Source organism: Salvelinus fontinalis, chromosome 11, assembly GCF_029448725.1.
Source record: "Salvelinus fontinalis isolate EN_2023a chromosome 11, ASM2944872v1, whole genome shotgun sequence".
Lineage (NCBI taxonomy): Eukaryota > Metazoa > Chordata > Actinopteri > Salmoniformes > Salmonidae > Salvelinus > Salvelinus fontinalis.
The window spans coordinates 34,859,481-34,878,777 of NC_074675.1; the positions used below are offsets into that span (position 1 = coordinate 34,859,481).

The 19,297-nt window shown below is 41.6% G+C and overlaps 3 protein-coding genes across 18 annotated transcripts in view; 2 read left to right on the forward strand and 1 right to left on the reverse strand.

The window, feature by feature from the left end:
* The window catches only part of si:ch211-200p22.4 (phosphatidylinositol-binding clathrin assembly protein), a 59,416-nt gene extending 59,159 nt beyond the window's left edge, over nucleotides 1–257 (forward strand). For all 16 annotated transcript variants that reach the window (XM_055938535.1, XM_055938538.1, XM_055938540.1 and 13 more), the window contains one exon: nucleotides 98–257. In XM_055938535.1, coding sequence (XP_055794510.1) covers nucleotides 98–112 — 15 coding nt within the window. In that variant the 3' untranslated portion in view covers nucleotides 113–257. The remainder of the gene's footprint in view (nucleotides 1–97) is intronic.
* A 5,553-nt stretch (nucleotides 258–5,810) lies between these two features.
* On the forward strand, nucleotides 5,811–12,966 carry zgc:92429 (uncharacterized protein LOC445063 homolog). The gene is made up of 12 exons (XM_055938552.1): nucleotides 5,811–6,311; nucleotides 7,083–7,132; nucleotides 7,238–7,294; nucleotides 7,474–7,625; nucleotides 7,706–7,809; nucleotides 8,057–8,109; nucleotides 9,106–9,176; nucleotides 10,925–11,027; nucleotides 11,214–11,333; nucleotides 11,596–11,658; nucleotides 11,890–12,031; nucleotides 12,311–12,966. The coding sequence occupies exons 1-12, from the start codon at nucleotides 6,248–6,250 to the stop codon at nucleotides 12,454–12,456; spliced, it is 1,125 nt and encodes a 374-aa protein (XP_055794527.1). The 5' UTR covers nucleotides 5,811–6,247; the 3' UTR covers nucleotides 12,457–12,966.
* Nucleotides 12,967–13,132: 166 nt separating this feature from the next.
* Nucleotides 13,133–19,297, reverse strand: part of si:dkey-172j4.3 (diacylglycerol kinase delta) — a 115,229-nt gene continuing 109,064 nt past the window's right edge. Inside the window, exon 30 of the mRNA XM_055938553.1 lies at nucleotides 13,133–16,212. Within this exon, the coding sequence (XP_055794528.1) occupies nucleotides 16,160–16,212 (53 nt within the window). The 3' untranslated portion in view covers nucleotides 13,133–16,159. The remainder of the gene's footprint in view (nucleotides 16,213–19,297) is intronic.

The window sequence follows — 19,297 nt, forward strand, 5'->3', positions numbered from 1 at the left end:
AAATGCCTGCCCTGCCCGGCCTTTACTTCCTCTTTGACGAGTCTTCTTTGTGTTAAACCCTGTAGTCTGTCTTTATTTCTGACTGTCTCTCTTTCAGATGCAGTTCATGTAATCTCATGGGGGGGATCCGAGTGCCGAAAGCGATGGCAAAAACACACACCGAGCGAACCACCGAAGACTAAATGACCGAATGAATGAATGAACGAAGGAATGACAGACAGAAGGAAAACCAACCAACACCAAATATAAGAGAGGAAGAGAAGAAAAAGAAAGGGAGGATCAACCCGGGAGATGAGAAGGGTGGAAGGCTAGAGCACGGAGGAGGGGATATGTCATAATAAAGGCGCATCTCTCTGTCTGAAACAGCCCCCCCTCCTGAAAAAATGATAAATAGTGTATATTAAAAAAATAAACCCCCAAAGCCCATTACTGGGTTTAAAACTACCTAAAACTTGAAAGTGTAGGTCGTTTTCAGTCGACAGAGTGAAGGGGTCAGGGGTTAGATGTCTTAAGTTTATTGCACTTAGGACCAGTGTATACATTATGAAGTCTCTTTGTATGGTTAGTTTGTCTTCTGTTACGTTCTCTGGTCGTTGGTGTACATAGGTAGCCTAGGCTCTGTTACGGTTACTGGGACTGTATGTATGTTGCTACTAAGCTGATATTGAGCAATTTGTCACACAGAGTAAAAGAGGGATGGAGAAGAGGCGATCTAGACATAGGCAGAAAAGACAGGTTTGGATTGAAATAGATCTGTAGGTTAAAGTTGCATCCTCCCTCTTTGGCTGCATCCACACAGGTAGGAAGACGTAGGTGTTTGGATTCAGTTTTTTTTTTAAATCTCGAAGCACTTGTGTGTGCGCGCACGCCGTTAATAAACCATTTCTTTGTGAGCTGGTCTCTACCTTCTTTCTTAGACGACAGGTCACCAATTGGAGCGGTTTCTAGAAATCTTTATTTTTATTCTCCAACTTTCTCACCGTTACTGATATCGACCAAACCGGTGGAACCAAAGTCGCACGGTACCGTTTGTCCCTGCTCGCTTGCCATCCTTGACTGTTAGGTAGCGAAGAAAAGCACTTACGCTGTGTGTTACCCAAGGGAGCTGTTTCAGACACGGAGAAGCCTTCACCACGTGCAATCAGACTGAGTATAAAACATTAAGGATAGCCCTCTACACTCATCCTCACAACCACCATCATCCTACCACCAGCCTAACCCTCAACCGCTTATGTCTATTTGTCCATGGAGAGCCACTAGAGAACTGTTGTAAAATGTTTTTAATCCCTCCCTCTACTTTTATTTGTGTTTCTTGTAAAAACAGTTTCTTCTTCATCCTCAGTGTGCCCTTAAATGTTGACGGATTCGCACGCACACTAAATTACACGCACACACCCACGCGCATTAACGTGCAGACACACACCTCCATCCTGCGGAAACAATGTGTGGTCCTATTCTGAAATCATTCTGACGGTTGATGTCACAATTTGTGTTTCCTCTATCATAATGTCCATTGCTCTCGATGGTGTCCTATTGTTGCTGAAGCCATATGCAGTCATTTTCTTCCCAACTGTCAAGATGGGTCAAATGAAAGGATGTCAAAGTAAATTTTTGTGTCAAAGGAAGGATATTGTCAAACTGTTGACGACTCAACAGAACTGCTTCATGTTTTTATTTTGAACAAATATATGTGCCAATAAGTTTGGTACTGGTTAGTGCTGAATGAAACTTAATTGCCAAGGGTTACTTTGTTAAATATTTGGGGGACATGGAGTTGAAATGGACAACCCAATACTGGTTTGAGCATACTCTTGGTCCCATAGGCTTTATAAAAGGATGTCAATGTAACTGAACTGTTGGTGCCAAAGGTCAAAACAGGTATAGGGTCACAGTTGCCATACTTTTTGCTGTCTAATTCCCCTGTATAACACACATTGGTGTGTTATATATGCCATGCGTTTCTCATTGAGGACTGTTTTCGGTGTACTTCCTATATCTTGACGCTGAAGCCAATAGTGAGTTATGCCCCCTGGTTATGTTATGTGCACATATATAAATGTCATTTATTATTTTTGATGAACAAGCTGAAATGTTGCACTGATATGACCTCATTCAGAACCTGAAGAAAGGAGAGTTGGTCATAAATGAATGGATCAAATCAAAGTGTATTGCTCACGTACACAGATTTGCAGGTGCAGCGGAGTGCTTGTGTTTTGAATGCACATGCAGATCCCTAAGACGAACCCTTCCCCCTTTCTCGGTCCACATCACCAGTGAGTTGAGTACTGTGGAGCGTCTAACTCTAATCCTTTTCACTTTCTAGTAGACCTAGTGCTCTAGAACCCTATCTTAGCATCTTTGCTGCTCTTCGATCTAGTACATATAGCTCTATCTTCACCTCTTAGTGACTTGCCAATTGCCATTGTCTTCAAGATTATCTTGGTGGATCGTCACTGTCTAGTAGACCTAGCTCTAAATTCCCCTCTTAGCCTCTTGTCACTGTCTAGTATGTATAGCTTTAGCTTCTCTTGGTTTTTCTTTTCTGTCAAGTATATGTGTCGAACTCATTCCACGGGGTGAGTGTTTGCGAGTTTTCGCTCCACCCTTGTACTTGATTGATGAATTAAATTCATGAATTAGTAACTCCCCTCACCTGGTTGTCTAGGTCTTAATTGAAAGGAGAAAAAAACTAAAACCTGCAGACACTCGGCCCTCCATGGATTGAGTTTGACACCCCTGGTCTATTAGATATATTTAAAGAATTGTCTCCAGGATCACTTTAGATTCATTCCCCTTCTGACCTTGTTTCATTGTCTAGTAGAGCTATATCTAGATAGAATCTCCTCTTGGAGTCTTTTCGCTGTCCAGTATGTATAGCTCTAGATTCTTCTTGCTTCTGCTTTTGTAGATGATGCTTTACAATCCCCTTTGTCTTCTAACTTCCTGTTTCTTCACTGGACTTTGTCATAGGCCTTCACTTAATCATGCTGTGAGTGGGCGTGTACGCCATCTTTAAACTTAAACTGTCTCTGATTGGATCATATGCATTTTATGTCTTGTCGGTGAAACCGAACTATCCACAATGGCTAAGGGGGATGTATACTCTCAGTGAAGAATTAAGTCTGTAGTCTTGAAGTATTTGAGGGTTCTGGTGGCACTAGTCTTTGTCTGTAGGAAGGATTGCCTCGCTATAGTAGTACCTGTATAAAAGGGGGTTGAGAACCAGTGGTGGTCGTTTGGAAGTTAAAGGTCCAATGCAGACGTTTTCGTCTCTATATCAAATAATTTCTAGTTAAAAAGTACGTACCTTTTGATTGTTTTCAATTAAAATGGTCAGAAATAAGCAAAAATAGCAGTTTCTCAAGCAAGAATTTTGTTAGGATTGTCAGGGAGTGGTCTGAGTGGGGAGGGGAAAACTAGCTGTAGGTTTGAAACGCTCTTATTGGTCTATTAAATTTACCGCCTTGTGATGTCACCAAGCAAGCCAAAAAGCCATCCCACCAAAACAGGCTGAGATTTGACGGTCTTTTCAAACATCTTTAACACTAAAAGGGCATTATCATAATTTTCACAATATCACACTATTATTACAACCTTATGTGGATATATATTAAACACAGAAACCCTTCTCTGGGCTCCTCATACTGTGATAATCCCTTACTCAGGAGGGTAGGAAGCTCTGGGTAGAAGTTGCTCTAAAATACAGATCTAGGATCAGCAAACACTTGGGGGTGAAATGGAAAACTGACCTTAGATCAGTGTCTAGGGACAACTATATTTGTCTATCGTAATGGAACCCTATTCCCTATGTAGGCCTCTGGTCAAAAGTAGTGCACTATATAGGGAATAATGCCATTTGGCACACAATCCTTGTTTGGCACTGAAGTTGATGAGCACAGCTTTTTCTCTTGAATTTATCATGTCTTATGTTCTCTGGTTCTTCAGTAGTTTCGTTTCTCTCTTTTTGTGTCATTTTTAAACTAGATTGTTGTTCTGCATGGTATCCGGCCTGCCTGTGTTTTGTGTGTCTTTGAACTGGTTTCAAAATAGTGGAAGAATAGCAGAGGAGAGAGACAGTGTGGAGACTACAATGTTGATTGTCCTATTATAATCTTAGGGGGTGCGTCTCAATAATCTTAAGTGTCTTTCTCTCTCGTCTCCTAAGACCAGAAGAGCGTTAGCTCCCAGAGCGAATGCCAACAATGTCAAATCACGCTGATGGTCTGTTTATGGTAGGCTTTTCTTCCCCTGTGCATGGTCGTGATGATGTTGTGTTCTTTCTACAGCTCCCCTTAAAAGCATGATCTGGTTTACTGTCTGTTAAAACTCGTTCAAGTGTCCGGGTTGTCATGGTTGTGTTATTGATTACATGCTGCAAGGACAGACACCCCTAACCATAGCTCTAGGGTGAATCTCAATAGTCTTTCCTTGACTCCTTGCGTCCTCTGTCCTCAACGCATTGGAGGAGGTCTGGGGGTGTAGCCAAACCCTTTTACTTTTCCAAAGATGCCACGTTACTTTTTCCCTTTATTGAAATGGGTCTTTTTGATCATATCTGCAAGTGTAGCACCCTCTGGTGGCGAGTCCCTGTAATAACACAGTAGTTGAAGATGTCATCAACCTGAAATGAAAAACAGGGAAAGAGAGCAATGGCTATTTGGGGTTATAAACGGATACATTTGGATAAATCTCTCCATAAAATGCATCAGTTTATCTGTTATAAACTGATATATTTGCTCATTTTCAGTCAGTGTTTGTTCAATGATCTTGTGCACATTTTTTTGTTACCCTTCTGATAGCTGAACTGGTGATAACAATGTAAATAGAAATAGAAACATGCAAACACATGCATCCCAATCCCTGTATTGTACTATACAGGGAATATGGGCTGCGTTTACACAGGCAGCCCAATTCTGATCTTTTGTCCAATTATTGGTAAAAGAGCTGATCTGACTGGTCAAAGACCAATTATTGAATTTGGCTGTCTGTGTAAATGCAGCCATGGTGTCATTTGGGACACATCCATACACACACATCAGTCATACTGTTATTTTTGTCTTTGTATTATTATTTTTCTGAACATGAGAGCTATTTGATATTTGCATTATACAGTATATAGATATATAATAATACCCAATGGGTGATATAAACGTATGAAGAAGGGGATTGGCTGCATATCTACAGGTCACCAATGGATCGTCAATGGATGTCATTGATTGTCAAGGATGCCAAATGATTCAGAGAATCACACCTTTGTCTCTGATTATTCTTCTTGTTCTTCCCCCTCTTTGTACATTTTTATTTATTTATGCAGAAATATTAGGATTTTATTAAGCATGGAAATAATACAAAACGAACGTTACAGAAATACAAAAATCATTGGCTTATTTTACTTACTGTGTTTATTTTGATTATATTTTTTTGGAAGAAATAAAGTCATTTTCCATTCCTAAAGAATTTTGTGATTTTAATGATTATTTATTTTGAATGTGGAGTGTCTGCGCGAGTCTAAGGCTTGCTGCTGAAAACAATCTCCGCCTAAATTTTTGTTGACGCTGTTATTCAAAGTAACTGGAACCCACAACCCTTGCGTTGCAAGCACCATGCTCTTACAACTGAGCCACATGGGACCCGTTAGAGTATACGGTTTGCAGCATGGTAAGCGGCTTATTCTGACAGGTTTTAGCCGAGCGTTTCCCAAACTTTGTCCTCGGGACCCCAAAAGGTGCACCTTTTGGTTTTTGCCCGAACACTACACAGCAGATTCAAATGATCAAAGCTTGATGATTATTTTAATCAGCTGTGTAGTGCTAGGGCAAAAACCAAAATGTGCACCCCTTTGGGAGACCCTTTCTTAGCCCCAACTGCCATGCCAGGACACACCTACACGTGTGCTTAGTGCAGTACACACACAGACAGCCAGGCCAGGACAGGAGAGAGGAATGTCAAGCCACTACTAGATAAGGACTGACAGCTGAAGAGAGAGAGGGGATGACTGGTGGCTATTTTTATCATTCATTCAGCCAGGCCAAGCAGAGACCCCCTCTCTTTCCTCTCTTAGTCCCCCTGGATCTCTCTCGTTCTTTCTCTCATTCCCTCGCTTCTTCTCTTCTATCCGGGAGAAAGTTCTGGAAGACTGGGTGGGATTAAAGTTTCGAAGCCCCTCGAGGAGGAAAAAGAAGAGGGTTAGCGAAAGGAAAAGTTAGGTGGAAGAGTTACGGGAGGACAAACGAAATACTAGGCCAATATGGCTCTTCTTTGCTACAACAAAGGCTGTGGAGAGAAGTTTGACGCTGACAAGAACGAAGACGGTAAAACCACTTACTACTTCAACTCAAACACGCGGTTTATTAGTCACTGTTATACTGCGATAGTACACAGGTTGGATTGAATGCACTGTAGACTATGACAGTTATTAGTAAGGAATAATATTATTTGGAGTAAATGCATGTTGCAAATATTGCAAGGTATTTGAGTTTTCAGTGTATTGTAGACTAATACTGTTTTTGAATGGCCAAATGCAGAGGGGATAATGTGTATCATGGTAGTCGTTCATGTGTAATAGCATAGATTATGATAGTCTGACAGACCCCTTTGGGACAGAGGTGGGAATTGACAGGTGTCTTTATCAGAACTGAAAGGGACAGTTTTGCAGACGAAAATTGATCCCATACTAATAGACTAAAACACATTTTCAATTAATAATCTTTGGGTCCAGAAAACCGGCATAGTCATCCACACATTGGCATATCATGGAGAGATTGTATTGTAGGCATGTGTCTGCAATTGTTGTGCGGGTGTGACAGATGTGCATATGAGAGAGAGAGACACTGAGTGAACGCATGCGCCGATATCATTTTCCACGTATTTAAGTCACTGAGTAGACGTCTCTTCATAGCAACTGTTAGGTTAGTTAATGCCTTATATGGGCCCAACCCCCTCCCTCTTATGACCAGAACTCTATGACAGCTGTCTGGGAGACCCGGCTGATTGTGTATGTGTGTGCCTGCTTGTCTGTACAACGGTTGTGTCTGACAAATGCCAGCGCCAACAAGTACCTTTTGTTGTTTCTCGCCCTCTAGAAGCCTGTCTTCATCACCCAGGTGTTCCCATCTTCCACGATGCTCTGAAGGTATATAAATAAAAACATTTGAAAAACTTACAGATGAGAATCAGTAAATATGAAACTATCCTCACAGTACTTGATCAAATTGAAAAACAACGTGTGTGTGTCCAGGGTTGGTCTTGTTGTAGGAAGAGAACCACAGACTTCTCTGAATTCCTTTCGATCAAGGTAAGGACAATGTGGGACCAACTGGGTTTGAGCTCAAGACTGTTTTAACCCACTGAGCTGAAGCGTATGGGCATTAGCTCAGGGAACAGTACTGATCAAGTATATGCAGTAGTTCGCTGTCAGGTTACTCTGTACGCAGTATCCTGACATTACTTTTCTATCGGACTTTTCTATTGTAGGGCTGCACCCAGGGGCGTCATAGTAACGAAAAGCCCCAGGAGCCTATGCAGCCGACAGTGACATCAGACAAGAACGGCGTGAGAAACAACAGAGAGGAGATAATTTACCAGGGGCCCAAATCAGCTGAGGCACTGCAGAAAGAGAGACCCAGGTAGGGTCAGCTTGCTCAAATGGCTGATTAGGTATTTATTTATTAATTTAAATGATTTATGTATTTATTGTCCCTTACAGTTCAGATGAGAAGAAGACCAAACTGAAGCTGAAGGTGTCGGCCTCTCTGACTCAGGTTCTGGAGAAGATGGAAATCAGTAGCAAGGCAGAACTAAAAAAGAAAGGTGTGTGTGTGTGTGTATCCCTCCCATACCTTCTCTGTTCGGTTTCCCCTTGTTGTTCAAATCGTTGGTTTCTATATAACAGCAGGGCATTTCAATGCTTCTGTTGACTAATACCAATACTTCTCTGATGAAATATGATATTATTTTGAAACTACTTTGTTAGTTTTGCAGCGTAAGATTTCAGCAGGTAGTTTAACCTCCCCTGTCCTTGTGACCCTCCCTATTTCTCTTCCTCTCGCCCTCACAGAGAGTGCAGTTGTCATGCAGGGAACACGATGCAAGAATACAGGATGCAAAACAGTAGGTGTCTCTATTCATTTTTTTATTAGTGCTTTTATTTTATTTTTTGTGATTTCGTGATATCCAATTGGTAGTTACAGTCTTGTCCCATCGCTGCAACTCCCATACGGACTCGGGAGAGGCGAAGGTCGAGAGCCATGCGTCCTCCGAAACACAACCCCGCCAAGCCGCACTGCTTCTTGACACACTGCTTGCTTAACCCGGAAGCTAGCCGCACCAGGAAACACCGTGCAGCTGGCAACCGAAGTCAGCATGCATGTGCCCGGCCGCCACAAGGAGTCGCTAGAAAGCGAAGGGACAAGGACATCCCAGCCGGCCAAACCCTCCCCTAACCCGGACCACACTGGGCAAATTGTGCGCCGCCTCATGGGTCTCCCGGTCACGGCTGGCTGCAACACAGTCCGGGATCGAACCCGGATCTGTAGTGACGCCTTAGACCGCAGTGACGCCTTAGACTGCTGGCCACTCGGGAGGCCAGGTGTTTCTTTTGTGTTTTTGTCTGTGTATGCGTGTCTTTGTGCGTGTGTGTTTCTGTCTGTGTGTGTGTGCGCGCGCTTGTGTGTATGTATGTGAGTGTGTGTTTCACAGAGAAGGGAGTAAAACATTTGAGGTGCAGTAACTCCTGTCTTTGTAGATAATGAATCTGTTGCCTTTTGCTGATGCAGGGTAACAGCCTGTCTCAGACAGTGTTAACTCTTTCCCGTAATTCGACAGTTTGTACCAGAGCCTTATATTCTAGAGAGTTGGGTCGACTTTACGAATGTTGAATATTGTTCCAATTCTAGACATTCAGTTGCATATCATTATTTAAATGTTAATGGGTAGCTAACATGGCTGCCATATAATGTAGTATCATGTAAATGCATCACAATGCAGAAACCTCTGTCCCAACTTTCTCATTAGAAAAATGTCATCTTAAAATTGTTGTTAGCATGTTAGTTATCCCCCTACCTGAGGAGAATTCAGTAGCTAATTGTTGTTTGTTGTTGTTGACAGCAATACCAGGGCCCAGAGACCAACGGAGAGACCTGTACACACCACCCTGGAGCACCTGTCTTCCACGAGGGGTAAGACAAGGACTGTATTATACTGATAGCGCATTCTGAAAATATTCAGACCCCACCTCCACATTTTGTTGCAGCCTTATTTTAAAATGGATGAAATAAATACTTGTTCCTCATCCATCTACACACAATAACCCATAATGACAAAGCGAAAACAGGGTTTAGAAATGTTTGAAAATATATTCAAATTTAAAGGTGTTCAGATCCTTTGCTATGAGACTCAAAATTGAGCTCAGGTACAACCTGTTTCCATTGATCATCCTTGATGTTTCTACATTTTGATTGGAGTCCACCTGTGGTAAATTCAATTGATTGGACATGACTTGGAAAGGCACACACCTGTCTATATAAGGTCCCACAGTTGACAGTGCATGCCAGAGCAAAAACCAAGCCATGAGGTCGAAGGAATTGTCCGTAGAACTCTGAGACAGGATTGTGTCGCGGCACAGCTCTGCGGAAATGTACCAAAAAATGTCTGCAGCATTGAAGGTCCCCAAGAACACAGTGGCCTCCATCATTCTTAAATGGAAGAAGTTTGAAAGCACCAAGACTCTTACTAAAGCTGGTCGCCCGGCCAAACTGAGCAATCGGGGGAGAAGGGCCTTGGTCAGGGAGGTGACCAAGAACCCGAAGGTCACTCTGGTCACTTGAAATGGGAGAACCTTCCAGAGGGACAACCATGTCTGCAGCACTCCATTAATCAGGACTTTATGGTAGAGTGGCCAGACGGAAGCCAAAAGGCACCTAAAGAACTCTCAGACGAACTCTCAGACCATGAGAAACAAGATGCTCTGGTCTGATGAAATCAAGATTGAACTCTTTGGCCTGAATGCCAAGTGTCACGTCTGGAGGAAACCTGGCATCATCCCTACGGTGAAGCATGGTGGTGGCAGCCTCTTGCTGTGGGGATGTTATTCAGCGGCAAGAACTGGGAAACTACTCGGGATCGAGGGAAAGATGAACGGAGCAAAGTACAGAGAGATCCTTGATGAAAACCTGCTCCAGAGCGCTCAGGACCTCAGACTGGGGTCACGGTTCACCTTACAACAGGACAACGACCCTAAGCACACAGCCAAGACAATGCAGGGGTGGCTTCGGGACAAGTCTCCAAATATCCTTGAGTGGCCCAGCCAGAGACCGGACTTGAACCCGATCGAACATCTCTGGAGAGACCTGAAAATAGCTGTGCTGCAGCGCTCCCTATCCAACCTGACAGAGCTTGAGAGGATCTGCGGAGAAGAATGGGAGGAACTCCCCAAATACAGGTGTGCCAAGCTTGTAGTGTCATACCCAAGAAGACTTGAGGCTGTAATCGTTGTCAAAGGTGCTTCAACAAAGTACTGAGTAAAGGGTCTGAATACTTACGTAAATGTGATATTTACATTTTAAATTTAATACATTCGCAAAAAAATCTAAAAACCTTTTTTTGCTTTGTCATTATGGGGTATTGTGTCTAGTTTGATGAATAAAAACAACACAACAATTTAATCAATTTTATAATGTAAAGTAACAAAATGTGGAAAGTCAAGGGGTCTGAATATTTTCAGAATATACTGTATCCATGCCTGTATTATACAGCACTGCAATATTAATGCAGCAGGTATTATACAATACTATTATATACTCTTCTACGTGTATAAGTACTAGAGCTGTTGCTGTGTAAAGACCATAGACTTTAATGCTGCTTTATTATAAACATCTGAAATGTAATACTGTAGGTATAATACGGTGCTGTAATTCTAACCCTACAGGTATAAGTACTGGAGCTGTTGCTGTGTGAAGACCATAGACTTTAATGCTTTTCTGGATCAGAAGGGTTGTACCAATGGCAAACATCGCTGGGTCCAAAAACTGGTCAGTGTTAGCCCTCCTCTCTCTCCTTTTGACCTTTTCTTAATGTCCGGGTTTCGTTCTGTTGCCAATTGTGCCTGTTTTTTACATGAAAATCACTTGGACATTTTGCTGTAAACCTGTTAACTGTAAACCCTGGGGTTATTGCCTTTTCTCTCTCTTTCTCTCTGAATGTTTGTGTGTGTGCAGAACAATAAGAATGTTGCGTGTCGACATGACTGGCACCAGACAGCCACACAGGTCTACGTGACCATCTATGCCAAGAACGCCAACCCTGAACTGTCCTACGTCGAGGCTAACCGCACAGTGGTAAGAACGGGCTACACACACACACACACACACACACACACACAAACACAGACATACAAGAACGTCAACCCTCAACTGTCCTCCGTCAAATCCAATCGCACAGTGGTAACCACATACACACGCATATTGACTTTTGGCATATACACACATTGACTTTTGCATATATTGTTTTCCCGCTGGTGTTTTGAGTAAGGTTGTTAATGATGATTAACATCTCTCTCTCTCTCTCTCTACCGCCCTGTCCCTATCTCTATTCCTGTAGCTGACCTGTCACATCCAGTTTGAGGACAACAAGATTTTCCATAAGGACTACCATCTGTGGGGGGTGAGGGGCAATGCTTTTCCCGTGTTTTTTTTTTTTACCTCTTGAATTGTTTCCCCCCTCTCTATTTTCTTCTCTCTTTGTACTACACATTCCTCTTTCTTCCTCGCTTGTGTTTCTGTTGTCTATTTCCCTCTTCCTGTCTCTTTCGCCTTTCTCTCCTCTCTAAACACCAACCAACAACTACCCCCACCGTAACCCTAACCTCATATCCCTCTTCCTCCACTGCTCTAGGTAGCAGATGTAGCCAACAGTGGGGTCAACATGGTTTCGTCTAAGGTGGAAGTGTCGCTCCGTAAGGCCGATGCTGTGGCCTGGGGAAAACTAGAGGACCCCAAGTTCAAACCAGAACCAGAACCCCAGGATCTGGACATGGGTACTGTAAACATCCCCCTTTATGTTGTTTTATCTTGTGATTATAAGGAAGTGTTTGTTCGACCGGCAGGATGGAAAAAATACATTTAGGCAATTGGGGTCAAAAAAAATTAAGGTTAGGATTAAGTTTAGGAACGAGGGTTCGGTTAAGGTTAGGTTAAAGGTTAGGGAAAGGCATACACGTTAACATTGGGTTAGACACCGTTCATTTTCTGCCAGGCTATACACTGCCGTAATCAAAACATCGACTGGGTTCACAGTATTGCTCACTGTATTACAGGCTACACCGATGAGGCCGACGACCCCAGTCAGTGGGACAGGGACATCGACGACGATGACATCAGTGATTCAGACGAGGAGTGGGAGAAACCGCAGATCATCCAGAATCCTCCAGAAGAGGATGCGATGCCCGTGTTAGAAGGTTAAATTGATTAGTTGATTTATTGAGTCTATTGTCCGTCAAGACGGTAAAGGTCAAGAGGATGCTCTGACTGGCTGTGAGATTGAGTGGTGTTAGAATACTTTATTGTCCATTTTCCTTAGTCTAAGGAAATGGTATGGCTGTAATATTGTTACTGGTTTTTAATTTGTAAAGAAATTGTATTTGAATTTGTTTTATGTATTGATCTCTACTGTATGCACAGATACAAATAAGAAATATCAACCTGTTATAGATTAGTTTTCGTCTTCTGCCCTCTAGTACATATTAGGCCATTGTCAGGCAACAGAAGTCAGTTATCAGACAAATTTGGGTCAGAATCAATGTCCTAATATGGACACCGTACTCTGGTTTCATTGCAATTAAATAAGAAAGGCCTACCGTATTGAAAAGTCAATCTGTCCATTCTACATAATTCCTGTTTGAACATGACTTGTTTCTGATGCTAAATGGGCCTGCTGTGCTGTGATATTCACTAAAACAAAGGAGAAACTCAATCTGTCTAACGTGCATTGTGTCACACTTGGGACACACACACACACACACACACACACACACACACACACACACACACACACACACACACACACACACACACACACACACACACACACACACACACACACACACACACACACACACACACACACACACGACTCCAACAGCGATGGATACACTTTATTTTAGCCTCCTGCTAGCAGCCAGTGAATGCTGTCTCTCTCTGGGTTCTGGGACATGGATGATTGGCAATTGGATAGCACAAATAAATAGGCTAGGGCCGGAATTCAATCGAAGGCCTGCTGTCGCGAAGGGCGCTGCACGCTTGATATTGGCTCAAGCGTAAATTACCTTTAAAAGTCAAGTCCAGTGCGCTTTTCGACAACGCGCCTTTGATTGTAATCCGGCCTAAATTCACTGATGATAATCAATCATATGCAGTAAAACAGTAAAATCATAGCCTGCATGATTCCTGTCTTATTGGCAACAAACATTTATGTCGAGTAAACTGTCAAAATAACAGTTTGGCTCTGAGATGGAGCATAATGTATATCTATTTGGGAACACTCAATCAAGTTCAATACATGATGAGTTCAAAGATTCACAATTCAAGATTTGATCACAATTCAAGATTACATTCAAGATTTGAATCACAATAACATCCTCCTTATCAATTGATACCATTAAATAGTATAATATACAACATCTTGACACTTAGGACTTCAAGGAAAAAATTTTAGGCCCAAAGGCTGACCTTCCAGCCTGGTTACAGAGATCAACCAGTACAACGAATTAACAGCACAAGATTATTATTATTAAACATCTTTGAACAAACAACGTGCAACATCGAGTCCAGCTTTGCGCATTGCGGCGTGCGTTCACAAAAACTTGCCGTCAAATACTGTTACATAACCGTGGCATGTTACATGTTGTCCAACAAAACGTTTCCAAAACGTTTCCTCTTGACTTGATCGTTAAGTCGTTGTTGCATTGTTCTCCATACCTCTCAGTACCTTGGCGATTGACCACTACATATGTTATGTCACACAAGATTTCAATACTGATATCCTAGCGTCGTGCCATAGACGCAACAACAGCAGCTAAGGAATCGTTGGCATAGCGTTGGAGTAACGGTGTAGCAACATTTTTCAGAATCCAGTCTTCCATGAGATTAGGATGTGTAAAGTGAGAACATTAGGGTTGAAAATTTCTGTAAACTTTCCCCAAATTCCTGGGTTTCCAAAAATCCCCAGAATTTGGGGGTTTTCTGCGTATTCACTTCTGAAAATCCGGAAATGTTCCAACGGGATTTCTTGAAACCTGGTAATTTAGAAGAAATTACTGGAATTTTGCCACCCTGAGAGCATGTACAGTAGAACAACCCCTGACAAGTGAATAAACATTTAATATCTATTATGTATATATAATATACTTTAACATTCGTTTGGTTATATTTATATGTTACATATTATTAACACACATTGATCTCTGTATAGATGTGTCATAAATACAAGGGAGAGCGACCGTTTCCATAGCAATAAAAACACAAGTGAACGATCACTTTACAACATACACGCACACGTCGCTCGCTCGCACACACACATTTTTTTCTTTTAGTTTCTCTTTGTAAAGTGCAAGGCAAGATACAGTAAACTTTGAAATGAATGACACACAGTGTCGTTTGCACACACACACACACACACACACACACACACACACACACACACACACACACACACACACACACACACACACACACACACACACACACACACACACACACACACACAATCATCATATGTCGTTTAAAACTTGGCACACATGTACAGGTACATCACTAAAGCCTCTAGCAATAACAGCAGGACAAGCACGCTATTGGTACAGTAGGACAATCATAGCTAACACTTTATCTGGAAGGCTGATAATAAACACCATTACTTAACTATTAAATGACTAATACATAGCTTGTTCTACATTGAATTAATTAAATACATGTTATTTTAACTCAATGATACAACTTAACTTATATCTTGTTCATGGTTTAACTATATATGATTCGGCATACTGGTCTTTGTAATATATATTCTTTTCATCCAAAACTATTATTCATAAATACATGAATAAATTATATAGAACGATATAGCGGTTAACAGTTAAAAAACTATACATGAACTATCTATTAACAAGTTTATACGCTGTTTATAACCAGACCTTCAAAATAAAATGTTACTCAATTTCTACAACAGAAAACTTTAAAAATCTCACTGCATTTATATTCCAGCGTAGGGGTAAGGGATGGTATAAATTATCCCTAACCACAGATGTAGGATCAACTTTCCCTCCTCAAAACCTAAGCATAACCACAAGGAGGGATAATGCAAACCTTAGACGGATCTTAGATCAGTGTCAATGGGCTACTTCATCCAACTTGGAAGGCATGCAGGGACACATTGAGGTCATCGTGGCTTAGATGTTACAGTAAGTACTGTAGTAGCTAGCCGTAGATATTACAGTGAGTACTGTAGTAGCTGGACATAAGATGCTACTGTACATATATTACAGATATTATGGTAAGTACTTTAGCAAGGTCAATATATTAGTACCATATTCAGTCCACATGTATTACATTCCTCAATATGACCCTTCAATAAAAACCTTTTCACATTTTTAAGTCTCCAGTTCATCAGATGAGAATAAGTTGAGATGTTGTTTACATAGTTTTTTGTTTTTCGTTATTGTTGATGTCCTCCAACAAAGATGTCCTCAAACTTCAGATTTCTCGAGGAAACTAAAAAGTCCCGAAAGTCAAGAGAGAAAAGAGGAAGGGTAGCCTAAACCCCAAAAAGAGGATATATCTAAGAATAAAAACAAAATGTCCACTCCCGTCATGCAAAGGACAGCACCGCCTACGTAAACACATTGCGTCATCAAGGAAACAAAATATGCTTAGAAACTCTTTCCTCTTCTCTGATTGGCCACTTTGACTATCAAGAAGCACACCAAACGGTGATGCAATGCAAAGCCACGCCCCCTCATTAAAAACAACTCCTCCCTGATTACAAAATGGAGAACATTGAATCAAGGGGGAGGTGATAGCTGAATGGGAAGAGGGTCATTGAATTTTTGAATAATTTATCCCCCCTCCGGTTGCCATAGTGACAGGTGTCTTGTTAAGCCTCCTCGTTAAGTTCCTCAATTGCCTGAAGGATCCGTCTCACATGCCCCACCTTTAATATCCCAAGATCCTGTGGGAGAGAGAGAGATGGACAGACAATCAACATTTCTCCTTTTTACACAATGTTAATGAATGTTTCACTGTTTTTCAAAATCGTTTTCATCAACTTTATATCAACTTAAGTAACTTGTGCCGCTTTCAGGGGCGTTATGCACCCTAAAAATCTGAGGGTGCACAAAGTATGTGAGGACGGTTGGGGGTGGTCCAGAAGGGGGGCTGGGCCCCTGTTTTAACACCTGACACATCTTTTTACTGAAATCTAAAGCCATAATCATTAAGCTATGTCAACAACAACAAAAAATCTGCATATCTAAGTATACCTCTTGAGCCGTCTGTATCTAAAACTAAATACGCTTCTCTGTATCTCGGCTAAATCCTGGGTAAAAGATTGAAAGGAATGTGCGTCTTATTCAGTACATTTGGTTATTGCTTGCTTTTCTAAAGTCTACCAACCTTGCCAGCCCGTATGCCAGCTAACATAGTTAGACAAGCTAGCTACTATAACTTGATTGATAGCCTGAAATGGCTTCTTGGTAGCTAGTTGAGGTTGGGAGATTGGGAATCTATCTGAGCTAGCTTAAGCCAACTTCATAAAATTGTTAGGTGGCTAGAAATATTACAGAGAAACATCGACAACAACATATACACTACCATTCAAAAGTTTGCGGTCACTTAGAAATGAACTCGTTTTCCATGAAAACATACATGAAATGAGTTGCAAAATGAATAGGAAATATTGTCAAGATGTTGACAAGGTTATAAATAATGATTTTAATCAAAATAATAATTGTGTCCTTCAAACTTTGCTATCTTCAAATAATCCTCCAATTACAGCCTAGCATTCTAGTTGTCAATTTGTTGCGGTAATCTGATGAGATTTCACCCCATGCTTCCTGAAGCATCTCGCACAAATTGGATTGGCTTGATGAGCACTTCTTGCGTACCATACGGTCAAGCTGCTCCCACAACAGCTCAATAGGGTTGAGATCCGGTGACTGTGCTGGCCACTGCATTATAGACAGAATACCAGCTTCTTCCCTAAATAGTTATTGCATAGTTTGGAGCTGTGTTTTGGGTTTTGGTGCTGTTTTAGGAGGAAATTGGCTCCAATTAAGTGCCGTCCACAGAGTATGGCATGGCATTGCAAAATGGAGAGATAGCCTTCCTTCTTCAAGATCCTTTTTACTGTACAAATCGTCCACTTTACCATCACCAAAGCACCCCCAGACCATCACATTGCAATCACCATGCTTGACAGATCGCGTCACGCACTCCTCCAGCATCTTTCATTTTTTTCTGCGTCTCACAAATGTTCTTCTTTGTGATCCGAACACCTCAAACTTAGATTCGTCTGTCCATAACACTTTTTTCCAATCTTCCTCTGTCCAATGTCTGTGTTCTTTTGCCCATCTTAATCTTTTCTTTTTATTGGCCAGTCTGAGATATGGCTTTTTCTTTGCAACTCTGTCTGTTTTATATCTTTACCTACCTATTGTTCACCTAATACCGTTTTTGCACTATTGATTAGAGCCTGGAAGTAAGCATTTCACTGTAAGGTCTACACCTGTTGTATTCGGCGCACGTGACAAATAAACTTTGATTTGATTAGAAGGCCAGCATCCCGGACTCACCTCTTCACTGTTGACATTGAGACTGGTGTGTGCCTGTACTATTTAATGAAGCTGCCAATTGAGGACTTGAGGCATCTGTTTCTCAAACTAGACACTCTAATGTACTTGTCCTCTTGATGTGCACCGGAGCCTCCCACTCCTCTTTCTATTCTGGTTAGAGCCAGTTTGCGCTGTTCTGTGAAGGGAGTAGTACACAGGCGTTGTACCAGATCTTCAGTTTCTTGGCAATTTCTCACATGGAATAGCCTTCATTTCTCAGAACAAGAATAGACTGATGAGTTTCAGAAGAAAGTTCTTTGTTTCTGGCCATTTTGAGCCTGTAATCGAACCCACAAATGGTGATGCTCCAGATACTCAACTAGTCTAATGAAGGCCAGTTTTATTACTTCTTTAATCAGAACAACCGTTTTCAGCTGTGCTAACATAAATGCAAAAGGGTATTTTAATGATCAGTTAGCCTTTTAAAATTATAAACTTGGTTTAGCTGTCCTTGCATTTGTTTAACGTGCCATTGGAACACAGGAGTGATGGTTGCTGATAATGGGCTTCTGTACGCCTATGTAGATATTCCATAAAAAAAACAGCCGTTTCCAGCTACGATAATCATTTACAACATTAACAATGTCTACACTGTATTTCTGATCAATTTGATGTTATTTTAATGGACAAAAAATGTCATTTTCTTTCAAAAACAATGACATTTCTAACTGACCCCAAACGTTTGAAAGGTAGTGTATATACAGTACCAGTCAAAAGTTTGGACACACCTACTCATTCAAGGGTTTTTCTTAATTTTTTACTATTTTCTACATTGTAGAATAATAGTGAAGGCATCAAAACTATGAAATAACACATACAGTGTTTAACAAATCAAAATATTGTTTAGATTCTTCAAAGTAGCCACCCTTTGCCTTGATGACAGCTCTGCACACTTCGGCCTTCTCTCAACCAGCTTCACCTGGGATGCTTTTGCAACAGTCTTGAATGAGTTCCCACATATGCTAAGCACTTGTTGGCTGCTTTTCCTTCACTCTGCGGTCCAACTCATCCCAAACCATCTCAATTGGGTTGAGGTCGGGTGATTGTGGAGGCCAGGTCATCTGATGCAGCACTCCATCAGTCTGCTTCTTGGTCAAATAGCCCTTACACAGCCTGGAGGTGTGTTGGGTCATTGTCCTGTTGAAAAACAAATGATAGTCCAACTAAGCGCAAACCAGATGGGATGGAGTATCGATGCAGAATGCTGTGGTAGCCATGCTGGTTAAGTGTGCCTAAAAAAATAACAGACAGTGTCCCCAGCAAAGCACCCCCACACTATCAAACTTCCTCCTCCATGCTTCACGGTGGGAAAAACACATGCGGAGTTCATCCGTTTACCTACTCTGTGTCTCACAAAGTCACAGCAGTTGGAACCAAAAATCTCAAATTTGGACTCATCAGACCAAAGGACAGATTTCCACTGGT

Coding starts and splice junctions, on each gene's coding strand:
- zgc:92429 (XM_055938552.1), top strand. CDS start 6,248: ATGGCTCTTCTTTGCTACAACAAAGGCTGTGGAGAGAAGTTTGACGCT. Junction 7,626..7,705: donor CTGCAGAAAGAGAGACCCAG/GTAGGGTCAGCT, acceptor TGTCCCTTACAG/TTCAGATGAGAAGAAGACCA. Junction 8,110..9,105: donor AGAATACAGGATGCAAAACA/GTAGGTGTCTCT, acceptor TGTTGTTGACAG/CAATACCAGGGCCCAGAGAC.